Below are 26,467 nucleotides of genomic sequence, written 5' to 3'. Positions count from 1 at the left end.
GTAATTTTCAGCTATATCATCACATATATTCTAACCGGATTTTTGGATCAATCTGTTCAACTAAGACCACTCAAGGGGTCTAATTATGGAATAATACTTTATAATCCAAGGGTCCCCTTAACTATTACTAAGAAGCCCATTAAGGAATTAAGGTAGTAACCTTTGTATGTCCTCACTATAATCCTTATACGAAAACTATGGAAGATTCTTACGAGGATTTGGATAACAAAAACTTCTGGATCCAACATAAAAACAAAAAGGGAACAACATAAGCACATAATCACCATAATTGTTTAACTCTGATTATTGATTTGTTATTAACTTGTTGTCCATATGAACAATGGATATTCCAAGAGTACACCAGGAAACCAGCTGATGGACTTCAATGTCCTCAAGAATCTATCTGAAAAGATAGGATGATCTTCCAAAAGATTTTTGTTTTCAAAGAAATGTAATATTTGAATTAAGGAACACAACAATTTTAGGATTTACGGAAATACCCTCGGTACCCTATTAAGGATTTATAGTGGTACTTTGGGTATTCGTCCAGAGTTGTAACATGCGCCTTGTACTTCGTTTTCTTGGAAGAAACGGGAACTTAGGATTTTCGTGGAAAACGCAAGAGATCATAAAATGGAAGAATTTGGGGGTAGTCTGCTCTTCAAGGAATACAATTCCTTGATTGTCGGTATTGTAGGGGATTGTTGTTTATTCATGCAACCACATAAATATATGCAATGTAATAAAGATTTATTTATAAACAACGATAACAACTGTTTCATGGACCTTGACAACACACAAACAGAAAATAAAACATAAGACGTGATTATTTCTAAATGGTGTTGTCTTCTAGAATCTTGAGGGTGCTTAGAAGTTCTTGAACAACAACCAAGCAAAGCTAGAGGGATCACAGAATCAAACGGCACCTAATATAGGTAACTTGTAAATAAACCGGACCTAAATCGGAAGATCGGATAGAATGAGGTTTTGTAAACCAAATGATATAGAACCTAGTAATATGGTATAACAAACCTAACTTTCTAAAGGAAACCTATCCTAAAGTGCTTACGACCCATTAAACGACCTGTTTAGGTAGCTTTACACTACTTTAACGGCGTCGTTCGCGTAAAACGCTTTGGACCGCCTAACGAGTCCTATGACAAGTAATATATGCCCTTAACATGTCTAATAATGTTACTCTAATCAAGTTTAGATGTCAAAATTTAGGTTACATGTGCTTAAAATGAATTTATGCGTAAAAAGGGCATTTTGGTCATTTACCTAAGGGCATATAAACTACCTATCATATAACTCACTAAAACAAAGTGACCATAAGGTATAACCTCGGAAGGTTATTCCCTATGCAACTATGGTCACATAATATGCTTAGTCGGATCCTAATGATCGACCAAGCGGGTCGGATTTGAAAGTCTAAGCGGTTGTTTAGACCGCTTATTCTACGGACCCTGTATAAGCACTAAACCTAATAGTGACGAGTTAAACATGTTAGAAACATGAAGAGTTTGAAAACAAGTTTGATATCAAGACAAAGGGTCTTGATACCCAAAAGTAGTTTGGTTGCAAAATACGCAAGAATACATATTTTGACCAAAACTACGACTCGTCACTACACCTAATCAACGTGGTAATCAGTAGGTATAGTCACAAGGACTATGACCATCGTGATTACGCTCACGTTGCGAAGTTCAACGAACTTCGTGTTGACCAACTCGTGGTCAAAGCAGAAAGTCAAATACTGTTTGACTTTCGTGCTAAAAACGCATAAAAAGCACGAAGAGACATACAAAGGGTCCAAGCTAGGAATTTTTGATTCAACAACTCAGGTATGAAGTAATAACTTCAACTTAGAGCTGATTGAACCAAAGTGTGAGTTGAAATGAATGAAGGCATGGGTTTATATAGGATTCGGTAAACCGTTAGGATCGTTCCTCGCATTTCGTGCTTTGATCTTGGCCCTCCACTTGGGCTCATGGTTTTTAAAACCATGGGAATGTTTAAAACCAACAAATTTGAGCCCATAGCATCCAAAACCAGCCATTAAAACCATCAACACTTCAAAAATGGACTAGGTTCATTGAATCTGGTCAGAAATTTAAAAACGGTCCCTGCACTTGTAAAACTTGATTTTTGGCACTTTTAAGCCCCGTTAACTCCATTTCAAAGCTCTAAAACGATGTTAAGTATAGGAAATTTAAAATATGCTCAAAAACATCTCGGCTGTCGGTTCATTTGGTCGTACGGTTGCGTTGTTCGGTTAATTACGACGGAAGTCGTAACGAACGCAAAAACGATCCAAATTAAGCGACGAATGGAATTTTATCATGCCAATCACTAAAATAAAATATTTTAATGATTACATAAATTTTTGGATGTCCGGATATATCGAGAACGTAAGATATGCGCGAAAATGCAAACTTGTGCACTTTTTGACGCTTTTAGTCCCTATTGATCAAGAAAGTTTATTTTTGCGCACAAAACATCTCAAAGTCTATTTGTAGGATATATAAAGGATATTTAGGACATATTTAACTTATGATGAAGTTCCGGAATGTTCGTTACAGTACAAATCAGCATACTTTCGCAGTTTGTCGAAATTAGTCCCTGTAAGCGAATAAACTTGATTTCGCCACACCAAACCCTCCAAAACTTATTTCTAAGTAATGTAAAGGTTATTTAAGGTATGTTAAGCCTATTTCACTATTCCAGAGTGTTCGTTGCATTAAACTGGTTATATTTACGCAATCAGTGCGCGTATAACCTCCAGAAAGCGATTTAAAGCTTGAAATCGAACATGAATTGATATGTGCAAACGATACACATATTTTTAGAAATCCCAAGTATGAAACACAATATTTCATAAATTTGTTATTTGTTTGATGGTTGCAGAGGCACAGGTGTCACAGCCTCCCCTATTTTAGGAAATTTCATCCCGAAATTTATTCGTAGGAGTCTGTCTGTGACGCTGTGTTAAATAATTGTCTTGCATGGAATCTAGGGTTTTTATCTATTTGCGTAGAATAACCCATCAAAGATATGCAAGGCATAATCCTGATATTTCACTCAACGGACATTCTTAAGAAAACGAAAATGAACGGACTGAGTCATTTTCCTCGATGGGTATTCTTCAAAATGGAAATGAAGGAAAAAGTCAAGGATATTCATTTCCCTCGATGGGTATTCTTCAGAAACGAAAATGAATGAAATGGGTCATTTTCATCAATGGGTATTCTTCAGAAATGGAAAGAATGAAGAATCAAGGATATTCATTTACCTCGATGGATGTTCTTCAGAAACAAAAATGAACGGAATGAGTCATTTTCCTCAATGAGTATTCTTCAGAAATGGAAATGAAGGACGAATCAAGGATATTCATTTCCCTCGATAGATATTCTTCAGAAACGAAAATGAACGGAATGAGTCATTTTCCTCAATGGGTATTCTTCAGAAATGGAAATGAAGGAAGAATCAAGGATATTCATTTCCCAGGATGGATGTTCTTCATAAATGAAAATGAACGGAATGAGTCATTTCCTCAATGGGTATTCTTCATAAATGGAAATGAAGGAAGAATCAAGGATATTCATTTCCCTCGATGGATATTCTTCAGAAACGAAAATGAACGGAATTAGTCATTTTCCTCAATCGGTATTCTTCCGAAATGGAAATGAAGGAAGAATCAAGGATATTCATTTCCCTCGATGGATATTCTTCAGAAACGAAAATGAACGGAATGAGTCATTTTCCCCAATGGGTATTCTTCAGAAATGGAAATGAATTGAGTCAACTCTTGATACATGACAAAACTAGCTGTGGTTTCTGTGCACTGAATTCCATAATTATGTATGCATCTATAATTACGTAATTCCTTGCACAGTCCGCACAGTTCAATTTGTAATGTGAAGGGGAAGAAAAATGAAACCTGTGATGAGTGTGACTAGACTACCGTAGGGTCCTTTTTAATTAGATCGACAAATGATCTCTTTAATTAGACCGCCAAGGAGTCTTTTCAGCTATATCATCACATGATAGTCCTAACCGGATTTTTGGATCAATCTGTTTAACTAGACCACTCAAGGGGTCTAATTATGGAATAGTACTTTATAATCCAAGGGTCTTAACTATTACATAGAAGCCCACTAAGGATTTAAGGTAGTACCTTTGGATGTCCTACTATGAATCCCTTATATGAAAATATGGAAGATTCTACGAGGATTTGGATAACAAAAATTTGGATCACATAAAAACATAAAAGGGAACACATAAGCACATAATCACATAATTGTTTAACTTGATTATTGATTTGTTATTAACTTGTTGTCGATTGAACATGGATATTCAAGGTACACCAGGAAACCAGCCGATAGACTTCAATGTCCTCAAGAATCTATCTGAAAAGATAGGATGATCTTCCAAAAATTCGATTTTGTTTTCAAAGAAACGTAATATTTAAATTAAGGAACACAACAATTTTAGGATTTACGAAAATACCCTTAGGTACCCTATTAAGGATTTATAGTGGTACTTTGGGTATTCATCCAGAGTTGTAACTTGCGCCTTGTACTTCGTTTTCTTGGAAGAAACGGGAACTTAGGATTTTCGTGGAAAACACAAGAGATCATAAAATGGAAGAATTTTGGGGGTAGTCTGCTCTTCAAGGAATACAATTTTTTGATTGTCGGTATTGTAGGGGATATGTTGTTTATACATGCAACCACATAAATATATTGCAATGTAAATAAAAGATTTATTTATAAACAACGATAACAAATGTTTCATGGACCTTGACAACAACAAAAGAAAATAATACATAATACATGATTATTTCTAAATGGTGTTGTCTTCTAGAAGTCTTGAGGGGTGCTTAGAAGTCTTGAAACAACAACCAAGCAAAGCTAGAGGGATCACAGAATCAAACGGCACCTAATATAGGTAACTATGTAAATAAACCAGACCTAAATCGGAAGATCGGATAGAATGAGGTTTTGTAAACCAAATGAGTATAGGAACTCATGTAATATGGTTTAACAAAACCTACTTTCTAAAAGGAAACCTATCCTAAGTGCTTACGACCCATTACGACCCGTTTAGGTAGCTTACACTACTTTAACGCGTCGTTCGCGTAAAACGCGTTCGGACCGCCTAACGAGTCCTATGACAAGTAATATATGCCTTTCCATGTCTAATAATGTTACCTAATCAGTTTAAATGTCAAAATTTAGGTTACATATGCTTAAAATAAATTTATGCGTAAAAAGGGCATTTTTGGTCATTTACCTAAGGCATATAAACTACCTATCATATAACTACTAAAACAAAGTGACCATAAGGTATAACCTCGGAAGGTTATTCCCTATGCAACTATGGTCACATAATATGCTTGGTCGGATCCTAATGATCGACCAAACGGGTCGGGTTCGAAAGTCTAAGCGGTTGTTTAGACCGCTTATTCTACAACACTGTATAAGCACTAAACCTAAAGTGACGAGTTAAACATGTTAGAACATGACGAAGTTTGGAAACAAGTTTGATATCAAGACAAAGGGTCTTGATACCCAAAAGTAGTTTGGTTGCAAAATACGCAAGAATACGTATTTTGACCGAAACTACGACTCGTCACTACACCTAATCAACATGGTAATCATTAGGTATAGTCACAAGGGACTATGACCATCGTGATTACGCTCACGTTGCGAAGTTCAACGAACTTCGTGTTGACCAACTCGTGGTCAAAGCAGAAAGTCAAACACTGTTTGACTTTCGTGCTAAAAACGCATAAAAAGCACGAAAGAGACTTACAAAGGGTCCAAGCTAGGAAGTTTTGATTCAAACAACTCAGGTATGAAGTAATAACTTCAACTTAGAGCCGATTGAACCAAAGTGTGAGTTGAAATGAAGTGAAGGCATGGGTTTATATAGGATTCGGTAAACCGTCAGGATCGTTCCGCGCATTTCGTGCTTTGATCTTGGCCCTCCACTTGAGCTCGTGGCTTTCAAAACCATGGAAATGTTTAAAACCAACAAATTTGAGCCGATAGCATCCAAAACCAGCCATTAAAACCATCAACACTTCAAAATTGGACTAGGTTCATTGAATCTGGTCAGAAATTTCAAAAATGGTCCCTACACTTGTAAAACTTGATTTTTGGAAATTTTAAACCCCGTTAACCCCATTTCAAAGCTCCAAAATGATGTTAAAGTATAGGGAATTTAAAATATGCTCAAAAACATCTCGGATGTCGGTTCGTTTGGTCGTACGGTTGCATTGTTCGGTTAATTACGACGGAAGTCGTAACGAACGCAAAAACGATCCAAATTAAGCGACGAATGGAATTTTATCATGCCAATCACTAAAATAAAGTATTTTAATGATTACATAAATTTTTGGATGTCCGGATATATTCAAAACGTAAGATATGCGCGAAAATGCAAACTTGTGCACTTTTTGACGCTTTTAGTCCCTATTGATCAAGAAAGTTTATTTTTGCGCACAAAACATCTCAAAGCCTATTTGTGAGCTATGTAAAGGATATTTAGGGCATATTTAACTTATGATCAAGTTTCGGAATGTTCGTTACTGTACAAATCAGCATACTTTCGCAGTTTGTCGAAATTAGTCCCTGTAAGCGAATAAACTTGATTTCGCCACACCAAACCCTCCAAAACTTATTTCTAGGTTGTGTAAAGGTTATTTAAGGTATGTTAAGCCTATTTCACTATTCCGGAGTGTTCGTTGCATTAAACTCATTATATTTACGCATCAGTGCGCGTATAACCTTCCAGAAAGCGATTTAAAGCTTGAAATCGAACATGAATTGATATGTGCAAACGATACACATATTTTTAGAAATCCCAAGTATGAAACACAATATTTCATAAATTTGGTATTTGTTTGATGGTTGCAGAGGCACAGGTGTCACAGCTAGTTTCCACCATAGTTTGCCACACCCACCCCGTTCACCCTTAGGGTCTGTTTGGTATGGGTTAATGGAATAGATGAGAGAATGGAATGAACGAGGTAATGGAATGGACAACGGAATGAAATGGATCATTCCATTCCATTGTGATGTTTGGTTGCTCATATGTGAATAGAATAGATCATTATCTTGTACAATTTGATAAACAAAAAAAAGATGAAGTAAACACAACTGTATTAAAGTGACAAAATATAATTGAGTCAATAATAATAATAATAATAATAATAATAATAATAATAATAATATAATAATAATAATAATAATAATAATAATCATTCTATTTCATTGTGATGTTTGGTTGCTCATATGTGAATAGAATGAATCATTACCTTGTACAATTTGATAAACAAAAAAAAAGATGAAGTAAACACAACTGTATTAAAGTGACAAAAATATAGTTGAGTCAATAATAATAATAATAATAATAATAATAATAATAATAATAATAATAATAATAATAATAATAATAATAATAATAATAATAATATATTAATGATAAAAAATTAATAATAGATTTTTCATATATATTAATATTAGTATGAATATTAATAAATATAAATATAAATATAAATACAAATAAAAGTACAATAATAATAATAATAATAATAATAATAATAATAATAATAAAAATAATAATAATAACATATTTCTTTCGATTCCTTGAAGGAATGGAAAAAAAACACCTACATATCAAGGAATGAAAATTGTTATATTTGGAAGGAGTTACATTCCCTTGGAATGCTCCATTCCATTACCACATGATAACCAAACATGTTTATTTTCATTCGATCATAATGATCCATTCCGTTCCATCTTCCATTCCTTCATACCAAACGCTACCTTAAAGAAATTTTGTAGGAAAACTTGACAAGGTAACACAAACACACTCTGTTCAGTTAAACAGGTTCACACTAATCGCAAACAGTCAACCCCACGGATATTATGCTAGATGATTTTCCAAATAGTTTTTGCCTTGTAACTAGTTCAAAATTACCTAAGACCATGTGTAATGGTGAGTGAAACAAATGCCCCACCCTTAGGCATGAATTGACATGTAGCATATGAGACATTATGGAATATGAAGTGAATAAGGGGTGTAGTCGAGATTTGTGAAGATGTGAGGAAATCTAATTTATAAATTTTTTTAAGTTAAAAAAGGGTTCAAAAATAGATGTTGGAGGATCTGATTGGCCATTTAAATATATCTTAGGCATTTTTAAGATTTTAACGAAAAAAAAAAAAAAACGCCCCTGGGGCGGTGTAGTGTGCTATATTGGGCATTTTTTATTTTGCCCTTCACGCCCTTTCAAGCTACCACTACAGGTGGTCTTGAAAGACTCGGGGGCTGTTTGTTTACCTCTTAATGAGGCTCTTAATGGTTCAGACCTCCTCTTAGTGGTTCAGAACTTAATAGTTCATACAGTTTGTTTCACAAGCAGATGTCTGAATGGTTCAGACATTTGCCTCTGAATGGTTAAGATTTATACAAAGTCTGAATGGTTAAGACCTCTAATCTGAATTGATCAGACATTTGCCTCTGAACGGTTAAGCATTATACAGCTCTTAATGATTTAGACCTCTTACTGGTTTAACACTTAATGGTTCAGACCTCTTACTGTTTCAGTACTTAACCATTCAGATGTTGCGTAACAGCCCCTCACTCAAAACTGATCTGTTGTGAACTTGTGAGCTCTTCCAAATAGAGAACCCTCATATAAAAGTATACCTAAGCAACTAGCCCATGTAACAATTATGAAGAATCCAAAAAAAAGCCCGAATGATCTCCCCGTCAGCGAGGACCAACAAGGCAACAAGAACAGCCGTCGACCAAGAACACGATTTCAAGATCAGGAAAAAGCTAACTATGGCTTCACAAATAACCAAGCCAGATTAAACAAAAAGTAATAAAAATCAGGTTAAACAAGTCGCGTTCGTGTCAACCCGTGAATATTCGTGTCATGTTCAGGTAACACGATTTTCGGGTACGGTTTTATGTCAAATTTCTGGGTTCTTCCGCAAACACAACACTTTTAACACCCCTATCCAAGACTAAACACTGCAAGAAGCATTACAGAACAAATATAAGAGAACAAAAAGACATGACTTGTAGTAAAGATCAAAGCAACCAGTATTCCATTTCTATATTCTAATCTTTCCATCATGATCTGCCAAGAAGATTGCAAAAACAGAAAGTTTGCTTTACTTATTTCTTAAATAGTTACTGTTCACGAATTATCTCCCAAATATAAAACAAAAGTCGATGAACACACTGTCAATGTTAGACATGCAAAATAACTGGAAAACTGGAAAAGAGCTAAGTCGATGAACACACGGTCAATGTTAGACATGCAAAAAAACTGGAAAAGAGCAATGCAGAGGTTAACAAAAACCAAACCTTTCTAGCACCTGAGGATGATGATGAAGTTCAATACCAGTTTCCCTAAAGAGTTGTTCTTTTAAATATCTAATCAAATTCATAACCATTAAACAAACTGGCATTTAGTAAGAGATGCACATTTAAGGAATAGACTATAAACTATAAATCAATGTGTACCCTACATGTGAATCTTGAATGTATATGAACATAGGTAGTAACTTGAAATATTGCTTTTGTGCTGTACCGAATCAGCTCATACGTTTTCAAGTTCATGCTCAAATAGGTGTCAGCACAGCTTGTGAACAACCCTATTCATTAAGGTGATTACCCTATTCATTAAGGACACGTTCGGGTTTCATTAGTAAATACATACAATCTCATCAGAGCAAACTCTCTGGTTTCTGTAGTAAATACGAATATAATCTCATCAGAGCAAACTCTAGAAAAAATCTACTAATTGTTTCAAACAACGGAACCAACAAGTTACCTAACTTCATGTATCAGTGTCAATAGTCGCATAAATTGCAGGATGAACAAAAACTAAACACTGCAAGAAGCATGACAGAACAAATATAAGAGAATAAAAAGACATTAACTGCAGTAAAGATCAAAGCAACCAGTAATCCATCTCTATATTTTTATCTTTCCGCATGAACAGCCAAGAATTTTGTAAAAAAAAAAAAAACAGAAAGCCTGCTACTTTTTTTCTTAAAATGCCACTATTTTATTGAAGAATTATCTTCCGAACCTAGAAGAAGCAGGCAATGAACACACGGGCCAAGGTTTAAAAGAACAGAAAAATGAGTTTCGAGGCGTTTTCCTTTCGCCTCACGAGGCATAAGGCGTAAGCCTTGAGACAAACCAAGGCGTAAGCCCGGGCGGAAATAAAAAATAAATATAAAAATTATATATATTATAAAAATAATAATACCAACTAAATTCGTCATCAAATTCATTAAAAACAGACATAAAAAGACATAAATTGCTTGCAATTCACACTATAAGTCAAAAACATCAAAAACAAATATCAAAAACCCCTGAGACGCAGCCTTTTTAGCGCCTTAGCCCCTCTAAGGGGCACGCACAATATAAACCCCTTGAGGCGCACTTCAGAATCATTTTTTGGGTGTTTCGCCTCGAAGCGCACGTGGCAACCGTTTTTTTTAAACCATGACACGGTCCATGTTACACATACATCAACAACAGGCAAAATGGAGAGGAGTAAAGTAAAGATCAACAAACACCGAACCTTTCTAGCACTCGAGGATGATGATTAAGATCGATGCTAGTTTCCCTCAAGAATGGTTATTCTAAATCATTCATAACCAGTAAACGAACAGGCATTTAGGCAATCATGCGAATGTATAACTAAGTAGATAGCAATTCATCAAAGCTTGTAAGAGATGCACATTTAAGGCATAAACACCAGTACACTATAAATCAATCTGTTCTGTGCACCCTACATGCAATTCTAAAATGTATAAGAACATAGTTAGCAACTTGAAATCTTGGTTTTGGAAGCTGATATGTCAAAGCTTCTAAATGGATTTGTAAACCAAATTAAAAAGGCGCCGCTTCTAGGCTTCTAGTTGTAAATAAAGATTACTGGGTGTGCATAGAACAACATATAACATAAGCGCGCTTCACGCTTTTGTTAACCAAACCTTAAATATTACCTATGAACAAGGTGAGAACAAAGCAAGCCAATTGCATGGTCAACAGCCCTGTTCTTCAAAACGCCCTACAATCTCAATTCCACAAGAAACATCATTAAGGTTCCAACTTTCAAATTTTAATTACCACTACACCAAATTATTAACAAAAACAAACTACCAAACAACACATATTCTCAACAACCTAAACTTGCACAATTAAACCCCTTCCTCATTCCTCTTCCCCTTCTTCCCCTCCAAAACCGTCTTCGAAAACGACTCCCACAGCTTCTGATGCGTCTCAATTATCATCTCCGTCTGCCTCATCTCCGCTTTCATCCGCATCGACTCAAGCTCCCTCGCCATATCCATCTTCATCCTCTCCATCCTCACAAACCCATCCCCTAGCCTCCTAACCGCCTCCACCATTTCATTCATCACATTATCTCCATCAATCTTCCTCTTCAACCTACCCGTCCCACCCGACCCATACCCCGGGTTCATATTCGGTGGTAAGTCATCCAACAACCTATTGTTCCTCGCTGACGTCATCACAGCAAAATTAGGAATTTTAATCCTAACTCTATTACCATCACCGTTACTGTTAGTGTTACCGTTATGATACAACAACATATCATCTTCATCTTCTTCAACCTCAACCTCATCTGGAACCTCATCTGCAACGTCGTCGTATCGATTGTTCAAACTAACTGTCAGATCTGAAGAAGAACTAAACCCTAACTCCATATCATGCATCAATTTAAAGTGTATCCACGACGACGAATACATATTCCTCTTCAAACCGCTTCCGATCCGTTGGATCTCGGATCGGTACCGTTTCCGGAGCTTCTCCATCTTATGGCGGCACTGAATCGAAGTTTTCGCCGGAAAAGTCAACCGGCAGCGTTGAGCAACACCGTCGGCGACCTCCTGCCAGTCCGGCGCACGGAGATTACCTCTCCGGAGAGAGTACCACTTCTCACGGTAGCAGTCGATGAGCGCCACCGTCTCGGCGTCGGACCAGCACGGCGGAGGAAGGCGGCGAGACGGAGGTTTGGGAGGCGGTGGTGGAGAGGAGGAGGGGGAGTGCATGACGGCGGTGATGACGTAAGAAAAGTGGTGGTGGTGAGAGGCATAATGAGGGGGTTAGGGTTAGGTGGGAAGAAGATAAAAGGTAGGGTGGGGGTGCGGCTGACTTAGCGGTGAGGTGGTGGGGGAGGATAACGTGCGCCGTGAGTGAAGGGTGCGCAGGATGAGAGTAAAAACAAAAGGGATAGGAAGGTGAGGTGAGGTGACAACCGTCAGTGTTTATTATTGGGTAGTTGGGTGAGATCCGCACCGCCTGAGAGTTGGGTGATGGGTATTTGGTTTTATTAGAATTTATAGTAAGAGTAAATTCCACAAAACGGCTTTATGCTTGCTTAAACTTGCATGTTTAAGCTTTTATCTTTAAAATTTATTAAAAATATCCTTTACGTTTATTTTATTACATATTTAATTCTTTACGATTAACTAAGTTTATTTTCTTAATTAAATTCCTTCACATACCAAACATGGTCATTTCATTTCCTCTCTTATAAAAACCCATTGCAATAGCCCGAATTTTAAAATAGTATATCAAGTTATTATGTCATATTGTATGCAATATTAAAACATCCTAAATTTTATTAAATGATTAGTGCTAAATCACCAAATGTTTTGTATGATAATTATAAGAAAAGTTATGAGATAAAATATAGTGACATGATCATACAGAATCTAAATTAATATACTATTAGTGGGTAACCCGTGCATTGTGACAGGATTGATAATATACGATAGAAACATGATACGCATCAGACAATTTTGTGGTCATTCATGAACACTCCTTGACTAAGTTGAATTATCATGAAGTAATCAACATATCTATTCGGGATTCAATTGGTTATGTAGGTGGACCATTTTTTTTGTTAGTTATATGAAACAAAAAACCATAATTCATTTGTATACATAGAACCATAGTCCATTTAATTAATACAAAAAACCACTAAATATTGTTTTTATATGTTTTATATTTTATGTATTTCATTTAGTTGTAGAATTGAACAACATGAACTCTCATAAACACCTCTTCATTAAACTTTAGTATTTTGAGTATATATAAGTGGTTCTGTTTCCAACCACTAATATTTATATTATTTTATTAGTAAGGTTCGAATGACTTAATATTAGAATATTGAATAACCGGACTATTTGAATAACCGTAATCTTATTATTAAACTTGTAATTTTTTTTATTTTTACTTTTTGCTTTCCGGTATTTGTTAGAACTTGATTATTTTTTTAATGCGGGGTTAAAATTATAATATTTGATATTATTACTATTTTTCCCATAAATGATTATGTTTATTTGATGAAAACTCAAAAGAGGAAGAAAATGATATGGTAGAGGATGAGTGTATATATAATTATTAAGAGATGCAAAATTGTAAAATCATCTACATTTAGATGTGGTATGTGATACCATAGATAAAATATGTTGTAAGTGACAAATTTTAGGTAAGTTACATCTTTGTTCATCTGCTTTGTTTATAATGTATTTAGATATATGTGTTAATGATATGCCCATCGAGTTGAACACATCATACAAGATATTCACTAAAACATTGCAGAATGATAGATTTTGTCCATCCGCTTTGTTTTATAGTATATTTAGATAGATATGTTAATGATATGCCCATCGAGTCGAACACATCGTACAAGATATTCACCAAAACATTGCATAATGATTGATTTTGTTCAATCATTTTGTTTTATAATGTATTTAGATAAATATTTTAATGATATGCTCATCGAGTCGAATGCATCGTACAAGATATTCACCAAAACATTGAAGAACGATTGATTTGAAATGAAATAATTAACATCGGAATAAAAAAAGCTTATGCATGGAAGTAAGACAAGATTAATATAAGACTCCATAAAATAATAAAGTTCATATCTACACGAGATGGTGAAATTTTACACGCTATATCATTGGTAATGTTCGTATCTTTGCAGTCATGCCTCATTCCTTTTGTACATATCATTGGTTATGTTTGATAGATTTGTGGATTTTTTTGTTTGGATTACTTATTGACCTCTAATCATCAATGAGGTGTTATCTTAGATTAAAAAAAATAAAGGTTTTTATGTTTAAGATTGATTTTGAAAAAGCACTTAATACGTTAAATAGGGTTTTATTATTTCTATGTTGAAAAGGGAGTTTTCAGATTTGTGGTGTCTAAAGTCGGCTAGAGTCGTGGTTTTTGAATGGATATTCCACTCTCGATTTCCAATGTTATAAAGGAATGAGGTACAAAGACACCCATTCTACTTTCATATTTATAATCGTCATGGATCTCGCACTTTTGAGTTCCAGTGTTGTAAAGGAATGAGGCAGGGAGACCCTCTTTCTCCTTTCATATTTTTAAACGTCATGGAAGCCTTTTCAAGTATTTCAATAGAGCGTGTGCAATAGGAGCCTTCAATGGGATTCATTTGCGAAATAGGTCTCGTGATTTTCCATCTTTTATATGAAGGTGACGTTATCACCATAGGCGATTGGTCACGTTTTAACATAAAAATGTGGCTAGGTTATTAAGAATCTTCGATCTAGGCTCGTGGTTAAGAATAAATTTAAATAATTCTAATCTTTTTGGTTGTGGGGTGGATACGCCTAAGGTGGTAGGGATTGCTTCGATCTTAGGATGCAAGCATGGTCGTGTTCCATTTAAATACCTTAGGCTGACGGTTGGGGTTAATACGAGAATTAGCAATTGGGATATTGTAGTGAGGGTTTTTGAAAAATGGTTATCCTTATGGAAGGCTTCTAATTTTTTCGATAGGGAGGGGGTTACACTCACTAGATCGTAACTAGAAAGCCTTTCAAACTACTAATTTTTTTTTTTGTATAAAGCGTCATCCAAAATGATTGGGACCTTGAAAGAAATTATGAAGAAGTTCCTATGGGGGTTCAAGTGAAGCGAGAAAAATGAGTTGGGTGGCTTGGGATAGAGTTACTTTGCCTAAGATGATTGGTGGTATAGGGATAAATAAGCTGAAAGTTGTTAGTATTTCTTTATTGGCTAAGTGGGTGTGGAGATACGAAACATAAAAAAATAGTGTGGCGAAAAGTCATATACTCTTTTCAGGTCAAGAGTTCTGGTTGGTCAGTTTTACTGGCTATGAATGATGGGCCAGGAGTTTGGTGCAATATTGTGAACTTCGTTAGGAAATTGGACTTTGAAACGGTGAAGATAGCTTCTATGGTGAAAGTTCGGTTGGTAATGGAGAAGACATTAGCTTTTGGATTGACATTTGGGTAAGGGATAAACCATTTCAGGTTCTGTTTTCAAATTTGTTTAGACTTGAAAAATACAAGTCTTGTAAAGTGGATGATTGGGTTTGATGGTCCAACTTTGACATAGAACGAAAGTGAAAGTGAAAGAGAGATCTGGCGTCTGATGTCGAGATGTGGAATGGGAACATTGCACATGACTGATGGGTTCGTTGTGTTGTAAAAATCGCATGGATTCTTGGCCTTGGTTGGGTGATTCCTTAGGTGTGTTCTCGGTTAGATCTATTATTAGGTTGTTGTATGTTAATATGGATGGGATGTAAATGGTTTCAAATATATGCAATATTTTCGCTTGGAGGGAAGATATGAACCGGTTGCCCACATTCGAGGCTTTGAGGTGTATGAACATTCAAGTTAAATATTTATTATGAGCTCTTTGTGAGGCTAATGCGGAAACAACAAATCACATCTTCTCTTGTTATGCTGTGGCAGTGATAATGTGGCAAGAGGTTAGTGTTTGGTGCGTGATCTCTCAGTTTTTCGCCTTTTTCATTCAAGATCAGTTGGATATGCATAAAGAGTTGCGGTTGGGATGTAGAGAATCGGAAAAGGTATTGAAATTTAATGTGCTAATGTGGATCCCGCACCAAATAAATGTGGATGCGATGTATATGGGTTTCAAATAAATGCAATATTTTCGCTTGGAGGGATATATGAATCGGTTTCCCACATTCGAGGCTTTGAAGTGTAGGAACATTCAAGTTAACTCTTTATTATGTGCTCTTTATGAGGCTAATGCGAAAACAACAAATCACATCTTCTTTGGTTTTGTTGTGGTGGTGATGGTCTGGCAATGGTTAGTGTTTTGTGCGGGATCTGTTAAAAAATTTGCCTTTTTCATTCATTCAAGATTTGTTGGTGATGAAACAATGGTAAACCGGGCAGGGTTAACACACTGGTCTCGTCAAGAAGGGTTAATCCCTTCCTCTCGGAGATCGCTGGCTGGGTCACCGGTGGATGATCTCCTGCACAAGGAAACAAGCCGTGACTCGTAACAAGGAGGATGGGGTGGGGGGTGCTCCTTGTTACCACTCTCCGGCGTGAGAATCAGTAGTTTGCTTGGGAAGCAAAGCAAGATTATAGTAGTAGTTAGAGAGTTGTGAAGAGATACCTCAAACCTGGTTTGGGGTCGGTATTTATAGCCGAGGAGTGAAGGAGGAGATTGATGGATGGGCTGACGACGAGCTGCACCGTTGCAGGTGTGTCAGTCTCGCCGGCCGTGGGGGTTACGCCACGTCAGCCCATTGCTTTAATAGCTCTGACAGGGGACTGTCGTCGGCGCCACTTGCCTCGTGGTGTCAGCCACTTGCCTGGCGTGTCAGTCCACTTGCTGGATATGCAGGGTGCGGTGCGAGCCGCATCGCTGCATGCGGTAACGTCTGAAGTTACTGCGTCTCCTACTTGTGATCAAGAAATACGCGAGATGCGGTGTTGGCCGAATCATCGTATGTGGAGACTATTTGCTCGCTTCCCTTGTCGTGACGAAAATGGTCATATGATGCGGTGCCAGCCGCATCGATATGTTCATCTTCTTTCGCACTTGGGTCAAGCTATTCATCTTCGAACCGAATGGGTTCGAAGGATGTGACCGCATGGGTGCGGTTTGCTTACTGGTAGGGGTTTGTTTGATGCGGTTAATGGTCGTTTTGGGACCATACCCCTTCAAGTCCCCCCAGTCTAGTGTTGCTCCCTTGTGTAAGTTGCACGTGGGAGGAGTACTGGACTTACGGTGTAGGAAGGTAGTGTGGCAGTCTGGAGAAAATTTTAGGCCAGATCAAACTGGTGATCTGGTAAAAAATCCGGCTATGCCTCTTCCGTACCGGTGAAGGGGTTTCGCTTGATGCGAAATTCTCAGCCGTTGCATGTCATCAGGTGGGTTGCCACCTGTTGTTGTGTTGAAGGCCTGTTAGGGACCTTCATAGTAATGCTGCACAAACTTCGAACCAACCTCTTGGATGGTGGTTCGAAGGTTTGCACATGTTTCGAACCTCTTGGAGGTGGTTTCTTCTTCGAACCATTTGCTAGAATGGTGCACGAAGAAGAAAAGAAAAACTTGTAAACCAACCTTTGCGGTCGGGTTTGAAGGTTTTGGATGTTGTGTTAGAACTTTGCTCAAGTTCTATGTTCAGCATCCTACGATGAGATGACCATCCCTCTTTTGTAGGGTGTTCATGTTCGTCTTGATAGCTCTCAAGTAACCGTACGTTCTTTGCGGTTACTTCGTTGCGTCATTGTTGGCCGTGTTTGGTCGAACAATGTGGATCTAAACTATGGGTAAATAAACATGGTCATAGGCAAGGGGATGCCCATCGTTGTTTATTCCATGCGATCCATTGGTAGGTAAGCAAAGTCCTAAGCAGACTTGTTACCGCGGTCCGTTGGCAGGTGAACAAAGTCATAGGCAGACTTGTTACCGCTGTTCGGACACTTGCTGCTTGATAAGTGTTTGTTTAGAGCACGTATCTGCGTTCTTTCTGGAGCCACTTACCTTCACGCTCCAATACCGAGTTTATAACGAGGTAGCCTCGTTCGGTGATGTGGAGTGAGCTTTTGCTCTTTCGTAGCAACCACTCTGCGGAAGCTATGGTTATGTCTGTAGCTCTTTATGGGTGTCTGCGATGTTGCAGCCCCATATTCGCTCAAAGTTTGCTTGTTGCACGGATGTAACTCTTGAAGGTTCAGGAGTCAGGGCTGCTGATGTGCGGGCGCGTAGATTCCGTTCCTTCTTTCTTCTGAAGAAGTTGTTCATGCACCCTCTGTGGTTGTGAACCGGACAGGAGGGATTTGAAGCTTGAAGAAAAGGAAGGCAATGCGCTTTGCCTGTTCCTGAGATGCGGTTCAGTCCAAAGAACAACACTGGTTCTGAGCATCTGACACATCTGAATGGGTTCATGTGTGTCACTTCCGCATATTTCACGTGTGCTCGTGAGTGATGCGGAAAAGGTAATATATCCCTTTATAGCATAGATAGATATATTTCTACCTATTTTTTAGGGTATATAAAAAAAACGACATGCGGTATGGGTTATGGTGCGGTAAACCAGAAAAACCGCATGCCGCTTATGTTTTTTGGATAATGTTGTCGCTTTTTCTTGCCTACGTGGCTTGATCGCACGTGTGAGTTGGTAGAAGTTGGTGAGACGTTTCTGCATGTGCTGAAATGAAAGGACATTTGCACTGCCCGAGGCATTAAATGCACTGTAGCAGGGAGTGTAAACGTCTTCTTTGTCAGGCGCGTGGGCGGCCACGCGCGCGTGATAACCGTCAGCTAAAACGGCGCTCGACACGTGTTGTTGCAAGATACGCTCTTTTTGAACGTGATGATTTGCTTTCTCCCTCCGCATTAATTGCGATGGGTATATAAGGGGATAACCGTTTGTGGTTTCCTCTCACTTTGTCGAAAATTCAAAAAATTTGCCGTTTGAGAGAAAGTTGTCATCTGTCTTCTTCCGACGATTTTTTTCTGAATTTCTGGTGAGGTTTCTAGTGTTTCTGTTCACCATCTTCCGTTTCTTTGATATTTTTGATGGCTGAACCATCGAATCCACACAATGTGGAGGGTGAAAACCCTGAACAGCCGATAGTGGCTGAGGAAGAAGACGAGGATGATGATGTTAATGTTCCCGGTGGTGGGTTACCGGTGTTAAAGTGGACCAGAAAAAGCTTTGATCGCCTTATGCTGGAGGTCCAAATGCCCTCGGAATATGGGGCTCGGTACCCATCAGAGGGTGATACTGGTGCCGACGCTCCGGCCGGTTATGTGACCATGTGGTCCGATTTCTTCGGAGATTGTAACCTCCGATTACCGTTGACGGTGTTTGTTGTGGATATCTTGGAGTGGTACAAGGTCCACATTTCTCAAGTGAGTCCGTTTGGGATGATTCGGATTCGTAACTTTTGAGTTTACCTTCCGTGCTCTTGGCATAGAGCCTACCGTTGGGGACTTCCGACGGTTTTATCAGATGACAGTGTCCATGGGGTTCTTTTCTTTCCGTCTACGAGACGGTACCCCAAAGCTGATGACTCCCCCTAAGGGGATGACGATGTGGAAGAAGAAGTTCTTCTACATCAAGTCTGCTGCCCTTGCTGTGAATATGACGTTTCGGAATGTGACCGAGACGATCATAGCAGAGACCATTGCGATGCCCAGTTTGAAATCAGTGCAATGGTTCCCGCAACTGCAGACTATTGAGGCTGTGAAGTTGACCAACACGCAACTATGGTTGTTGCGTATGATGTTGAGGAGGGGCAAGAACTCGAAACCCGTGGTGCGGGAAAAGAGCGGTGGTACGTACTTTTTGTTTTTTCACGTTCTTTATCCTTACGTGTGTTACTGACCTTTGTGTCTACTATCAGAAGATGCCCCCGCATGGAGGATGTTTGCTCCGGATTTCGAGGGTACGGTTGAGACCGTAGTTTGTGCGGATGGTGAACAGGATCACAACACTATCATCCGTAGTAACTTCCGGGTGCCTACTGCGGCTGCACTGGCAGTTGAGTTGCCAGTAGGCAAAGGTATATTATCGAAGCTTTGCTACTTGTGTTGATCATGTTGTGTTATTGACGTATTGATTCCATGCAGGTGATCTTGGGGCCTTGGGGGACCCTGAAGCGAAAGGTGTGCCAAAGAGGCAAACTGTGAAGGGCGTGCGCTTCCGCCAAAAGAAGATAAAGGAGGTCACTACTGTGCCTCATCTGGTGCCGCAGGCAGCAGGTATCTCTCATTCCTCTTTTCGTCGACACAAGGATTGTGTGATAGTATCTGATACCCTTGAGGGTTTGAGTACAGCCGCGGAGTCACGTTCTGGTGCTGCGAAGAAGCAGGCAGAAGAGGTGGCTGCGGGAGGGACAGCTGCGGGTCCCCCTGTGATTGGTGAGAAGAGGAGGCCAGAGCAGAAAGCTGCTGGAGGTGTTGAAACCAAACGTCGGAGGCTAGTAACCAAAAGGTCTGCTCCGGCGCAGAAGAAACCTGCGGTTGTCGTTGGTAAGTGTAGGCTATCTAGTGTTAACTGTTGTGTAACTGGTTCTGATAGCTATTTCACTTTTTTGCAGAGCGTCAAGATGAAGATTTTTCTATCTTCGATGCTCCGGAGTCCCCTCCGCGTGCCATGGATGCGGGTGGAGCGGAGGTGCCATCGACACCTCCCGTCAAGGTGGTACCTGAGTCAACCGTGCAGAAGGAGGGTACCGCAGAGAATGCTGCGGCCCAGATATTTGATACTGTCGACTCGTCCAACAACCTGATCTCTCCCAATGAGGGAGACGATTTGAGTTTGCGGTTCACTGCTACAGGGAAGCAACATTCTGATGCTGAGCCGCAAAAAACTGGCGATGAAGCGCGGCAGCATGATGCTGGGCCGCAGAAGTCTGCGGTTGATAAGGGTACCAGTTCGTCGGCCGATGGTGCGGGGTATGACGGGCCTCCAATTCAGCCTGGGGAGTCTGAATTGGAGTATTACTACCGCACCTACTCCCAGGATCGCGGTACGCTGTACCATCGACCCCCCTGGACTGTATTGCAGGGGGATGATATTGCTAACGACCCTGCGGCCTGCAGGGAGATCCTGGGCGGTCTTGGGACCCCTTTTGAAGTTGAGCGGGCTCGTGCCGCACCGCGGGAGCTGCGTATAAACCAGCTCTCGACCATGTTGGTAGGGACTTCCATTGTGGCTAATGCCATTTTGGAAGATTATAAGGTGCTGGGCCGCCGCGAGGAAGATGCTGCTCGTATGCGGGCAGAAGCGGAAAAGCTGGTCCAGGCTGCCCGTGCGGGTGCGGAGCAGCTCGAGAAGGATAAAGCTGCTTTTGAGAAGCAGAAGCAGACTTCGGAATGGGCTGCCGCTGCCCAGCTAAAACAGGTGCGTTCCCTTGCTAAACTCCTTGCTGATGAGCGTAAGCGTTGGGAGGAAATTTCATCCAACGAGCGCAAGAAGTGGAACGAATCTTGGGCTAAGCAGAACAATCTTCTGTTTCATACTCGGCAGGAGCTAGCAAACGCCAAGGCGGCAAATGTTGCCTTGGGCAATGAAAAAGCTGCGGCTGAGGCCGCATCAGCTAAAGCGCTGCAGGCAAAGGATGAGGCCCTGAAGGCGCTGGAAGAGGCCAAAGTGGCCGGGGCTCGTGCCTCAAAGGCCCTTGAAGAGGCCGCGGAGAAAGAGAGCCGTTCTTCCAAGGCTCTGGAAGAGCTGAATGCGGAGCGCATTCGTTTGGATAAGGTTGTTGAAAGCCTGCAGGTACGTTTCTTTAGCGTTGTTGCTTTCGTCTTTATTGTTTTGAAAATATTCATTGAGTGAATTGTTTGCTGTTCTTGTAACAGGCTGAGGTGCAGGCGCGGGAGGTCGCGGTTACGGACCTTACTGCCCGCGTGTCTGCTGCGGAGCAGCGGGCCGCCGCTGCTACTGAGGCCAAGGATGCCTTGGTGTCCTCTTTTAACCAACTGGAAGCTGACCGTGAGTGGTTGCGGACTCACGGCATCGCGCGTGTAAGTATCCTTTGTCTTTACATTTGCTTGGATTAGCACGCAAGACTTATGATCTTTTTACTGCAGATTGTCGAGGCCATAATGAATGCCCCTGAGACCTCATCAGGTTTGGACCTGGTTAAGGAACGTGCGCGTGATGCGGGTTTCAAGGCTGGTTTTAACCGCTGCATTGGGCACATCAATGTACTATCCGCAGGCGGTTATACCGATCAGGCATCCGGGTTCCGTGATGTGGATACCGAGGGTCGTCTGAAAGCGGCCGTAGCCTCCTTTTATGACACGCCCCTTGCCTGTGTAGGGGAGCTGGACGAGTGTTTGGAGGTTGCGGACTATGTTGACCGCTTGCGGATGCTTTACCCTGATGTGGAAGAGGAAGAACCCGCTGGTGGTGCCGGAGAAGATGCGGGGACCAGCGGTACAAAATAGGGTTTAGGTTGGCGAGTGTGCCTCCTTTTTGTATTCCTCTTGTATAGAATAGGAACTTTATGTAAATTCAGTAAGCATCATGTAGATACTTGAATTTTTTGAATATAAAGTTTCTTTGTTCAGTTTGTACAAGTGTTTTTAATTCTTGCATGTCTGAACGTGTGTATGCGTAATCTTTACCCATTTATGAACGGGGTCAAGTATACTCCATACTTGTGTTGTATGGGTATGCATCAATTCTGTTATTTACCGTGTGAGGGTTTTTAGAATTGCTTAAGCTTTGTAAAAGCTTGTATTACCGGAACTCTACCCATTTGTGAATGGGGTCGAGTGTACTCCATACCTTTGTCGTATGAGTCCGCGTCAATTCCATTGTTTGCCTTTTTGGGGCTCAGGAATTGTGTTTAACAAAAACTTGTGTATCCGGCCGGATAAAACATGCAAGTCTGTTTGTCTTTTGCTGGCCTATTACAATATTTGTGTGTGGTTACCACTTTGTATGGGTATCATGAATGAAGATTTTGCCAATCTGTTTTTGGGATACCGCAAAGTGGAACACGCATTTGTAATAGTAGTAAACAAACAATAATGTAGAAAATTGCTTATTTATTTATTTGCCAATGGCCTGCGGCCCAATAGGTTACATAGAGAGTGTAGGAACATAGCTTACATATAGCAGCGTCTAAGCTGTTGTGCGTTCCATGTTCTGGCGATAGGTTCGCCCTCTAGTGTTTGTAACCTGTATGCGCCCTTCCCTAAGACCTCGCTGATGAGGTAGGGTCCTTCCCACTTGGGGGCAAGTTTTCCTGGGCGCTCGGCGTTAGATGCCTCGTTGTCACGTAGGACGTAGTCCCCTGGAGTGAAAGTACAAACGCGAACTCGCGCGTTGTAATACTTTTCCAGTTTGGATTTGTATTTGGCCTCGTTGATGGCGGCGTTCTCGCGCCTTTCTTCTAGGAGGTCCAAATCGATCCTACGTTCCCTGTTGTTGTCTAGCTTTTCGATAGCCAACATTCTAGGAGATGGGAGGCCCATTTCCGCGGGTATCACCGCTTCAGACCCGTAGACGAGGCTGAAAGGTGTTTCCCCATTGCTTGTTTTTGGGCTAGTGCGGTGAGCCCATAAGATGCTTGGGAGTTCATCGACCCAGCCACGTCTGGCTGTTCCCAATCGTGCTTTGATTCCGTCGACTAGGCCTTTATTTATACTCTCGACTTGGCCGTTCCCTTGCGGGTGTGCGACTGACGAGAATATGTGTTTGATGTTCAGCTCTTCTAGCCATTTTTGGAATTCGTCGGCAGCGAAGTTGGTGCCGTTGTCGGTAACAATGTACATTGGTAAACCGAAACGGCAGATGATGTGCTCCCAAATGAACTTTCTTGTTATCATAGCAGTGGTTGAAGCGAGTGGTTTCGCCTCTACCCATTTTGTGAAGTAATCAACCGCCACTATGATAAATTTAACTGCACCTGGTGCGTCCGGGAATGGTCCCACTACGTCGATCGCCCATTTTTGAAAAGGCCATGCAGTAGTGACGGGGACCAGATTGTTTTTTGGCCGCAAAGTTTTTGGTGCATGGCGCTGGCAGTCCATGCATTTGCGTAATTCTTTGACGGCGTCCAGGTGCATGCCGGGCCAGTAATACCCGGCATTCATGATTTTTGCCACGACCATGCGTGGTCCGGCATGTATGCCGCATATGCCCTCATGTATCTCTCGGATAAGGTATGTGGCATCTTGTGGATTAACGCATCGGAGGAGCGGTTCGAGGTATGACTTTCGGTATAAGATACCGTCTCCCATTTGATAGTGGCACGCTTTGTATTGCAACTTACGTGCCTCTGTTTTGCTCTCGGGAGTCACACCTGACTGAAGGTATGCGATAATTGGTGTCATCCATGACGTTGTGCCGTATTGGATGACACTGACCTGGCGTAGAGGAACCGAAGGATTTTGCAAAATCTCGATACGTACCTCCTTTGCCAAGTGTTGGAAGCTGGTGGATGCAAGTTTTGATAGTGCATCCGCAGATTTGTTTTCGCTTCGATTAATGTGTCGAATATTGAATGAAGCGAATTTGGATTTTAGCTGCAGGGCTTGCTCGAGGTAGAGGATCATGATATCCCCTTTGGCGGCATAGTCGCCGCGTACCTGGCCCGCAACTAACAAGGAATCGACGTGCGCTTCCAGATGTTGCACGCCGATTTTGACTGCTAAACGTAGCCCGGCTAATAGTGCTTCATATTCTGCCTCGTTGTTGGTGCTTTTAAAATCGAGGCGGATGGCATATGTAAGCTCTTGGCCGTCAGGGCTGACGAGTCGCAGACCTGCGCCCGCGCCGTCCTCGTTGGATGCACCATCAGTAAATAGTGCCCATACTTCTGAGGAGGGTGGTGGGGGCGCAGGATTTTGGGATTCTTCGCATTCTTGGATGCGATCTGCTGGTACTTCAGCGGCGAAATCAGCTAAGATTTGGCCTTTGATGGCAGGGCGCGGTTTGTAATGTATTGTATGTGCGCCCAGCTCAATTGCCCATTTTGCTAATCTCCCAGAGATGTCGGGTTTGACAGGATCGGGCCGATCCTGTAATTGGTTAGCACTGTGATGATGTGGTTTACGAAGTAGCGTCGTAACCGTCTTGAAGCATGTACCAGTGCTAGTACCAATTTTTCCATTATTGAGTATCTCGTCTCTGGGTCGTTGAGCATTTTGCTGATATAATAGATGGGTGTTTGAACCCCTGCTCGTTCCACTATTAATACCGCGCCCACTGCGTTGTCTGCAGCGGATAGGTATAAGATGAGTGGCTCATCTTTGCATGGTGCGGTTAGTGTTGGGAGTTGTATCAAACACTGCTTCATTTCCTGGAAGGCCTTTTCGGCCTCTGTGGTCCACTGGAATTGTTCTTTCTTTGAACAGCTTCGCAGGGTCTTGATGAAAGGGTATGACTTGGCTGCGTGGTTAGCCAAGAACCTGTTGAGTGCCGCCAGCCTTCCGGCCAGGCGTTGCATATCTTTCATCGATGCAGGCGATGGCATGCGCTCGATCGCCTGCACTTTTTCCGGGTTTACCTTGAATCCATCTTTGGTGACGATGAACCCAAGGAATTTGCCTTCTTCCATTCCAAACGAGCATTTCCCTGGATTGAGCTTCATGTTGACGCTTCGCAGAGTTTGGAATGTTCTTTCTATATCAGTGAGCATGGTATCTTCCTCCATGCTCATGACGACCAGGTCGTCCATATAGATTTCGACACTTTTGCTTATTTGACCGCGGAAAGTGTCGTTCATCAGTTTCTGGTAGGTTGAGCCCGCGTTGCGCAACCCAAACGGCATTTTTGTATAGCAGTAATTTCCGGTTGGGGTCCGGAATGCCGTTTTGTCTTCATCCTCAAGTGCCATTTGTACCTGGTGGTACCCTTTGTAGCAATCGAGGAAACACTTCCACCTAAATGGTGCGAGGTTATCGACCTTTTCGTCGATTTCCGGAAGCGCGTAACAATCCTTGGGGCAGGCCTTGTTAAGGTCCTTGTAATCGACGCACATGCGCCAGCCCCCGGATGGTTTTTCTACCATGACAGGGTTGGATAACCAAGTCTGGTACTTGACTTCCCGCAGTATACCTGCGGAGAGCAGTTCTTCGATCTGCTCTTGCATCGCCTGATTTTTAGCTGACCCAAGGTGGCGTTGGCCTTGGATCACTGGTTTGATACCTGGTTTGGTATTCAAATAGTGCTGCGCTATTTCACGTGGGACCCCTGTCATGTCTGCGGGAGTCCACGCGAAGATGTCTTGGTTCCTGAAGAGGAGCTCCTTCAGGTGCGCTCTGGTGGTCGAGGATAAGGCGTGACCCAATGTGACCTTCTGTTCCGGATGTGTTGGGTTGAGAACCCATTTTTCCGGTTGGTCGACGGGGGTGGGCCTTGCGACCTTTGTCGGACGTGCTTCGTCCGTCATCATGACGTCCTTGCGGGCGTAGATGATTGCAACCCCCGATGCGGTTGGGAAACCAACCGCGGAGTGGGGGACGGATGTGATCATATTGAAATCTCCTTGGGATTCTCTCCCAAGGAGGACATCATAACTGGAGGTGTGGGGTAAAACCATGAAGTTTACCTCCTCCGTCCGCGTGTGTTTACCATTGGTAAGACGCACGGGAA

At 41.1% G+C, this 26,467-nt stretch overlaps 1 protein-coding gene across 1 annotated transcript; it reads right to left on the bottom strand.

The window, feature by feature from the left end:
• Positions 1–10,990: 10,990 nt before the first annotated feature.
• Positions 10,991–12,388, bottom strand: LOC110909211 (trihelix transcription factor ASIL1). Its single transcript, XM_022154241.2, has one exon. It carries the CDS (start codon positions 12,114–12,116, stop codon positions 11,244–11,246), a length of 873 nt encoding a protein of 290 aa, XP_022009933.1. The 5' UTR covers positions 12,117–12,388; the 3' UTR covers positions 10,991–11,243.
• Positions 12,389–26,467: the final 14,079 nt, after the last annotated feature.

This window comes from Helianthus annuus, chromosome 11 (genome assembly GCF_002127325.2).
Source record: "Helianthus annuus cultivar XRQ/B chromosome 11, HanXRQr2.0-SUNRISE, whole genome shotgun sequence".
In the NCBI taxonomy this organism is placed as follows: domain Eukaryota; kingdom Viridiplantae; phylum Streptophyta; class Magnoliopsida; order Asterales; family Asteraceae; genus Helianthus; species Helianthus annuus.
This window is presented reverse-complemented; position numbering and strand designations above follow the sequence as displayed.

Bases quoted from the DNA above. Each gene is read 5' to 3' on its own strand.
- LOC110909211 (XM_022154241.2), bottom strand. From the start codon at position 12,116: ATGCACTCCCCCTCCTCCTCTCCACCACCGCCTCCCAAACCTCCGTCT.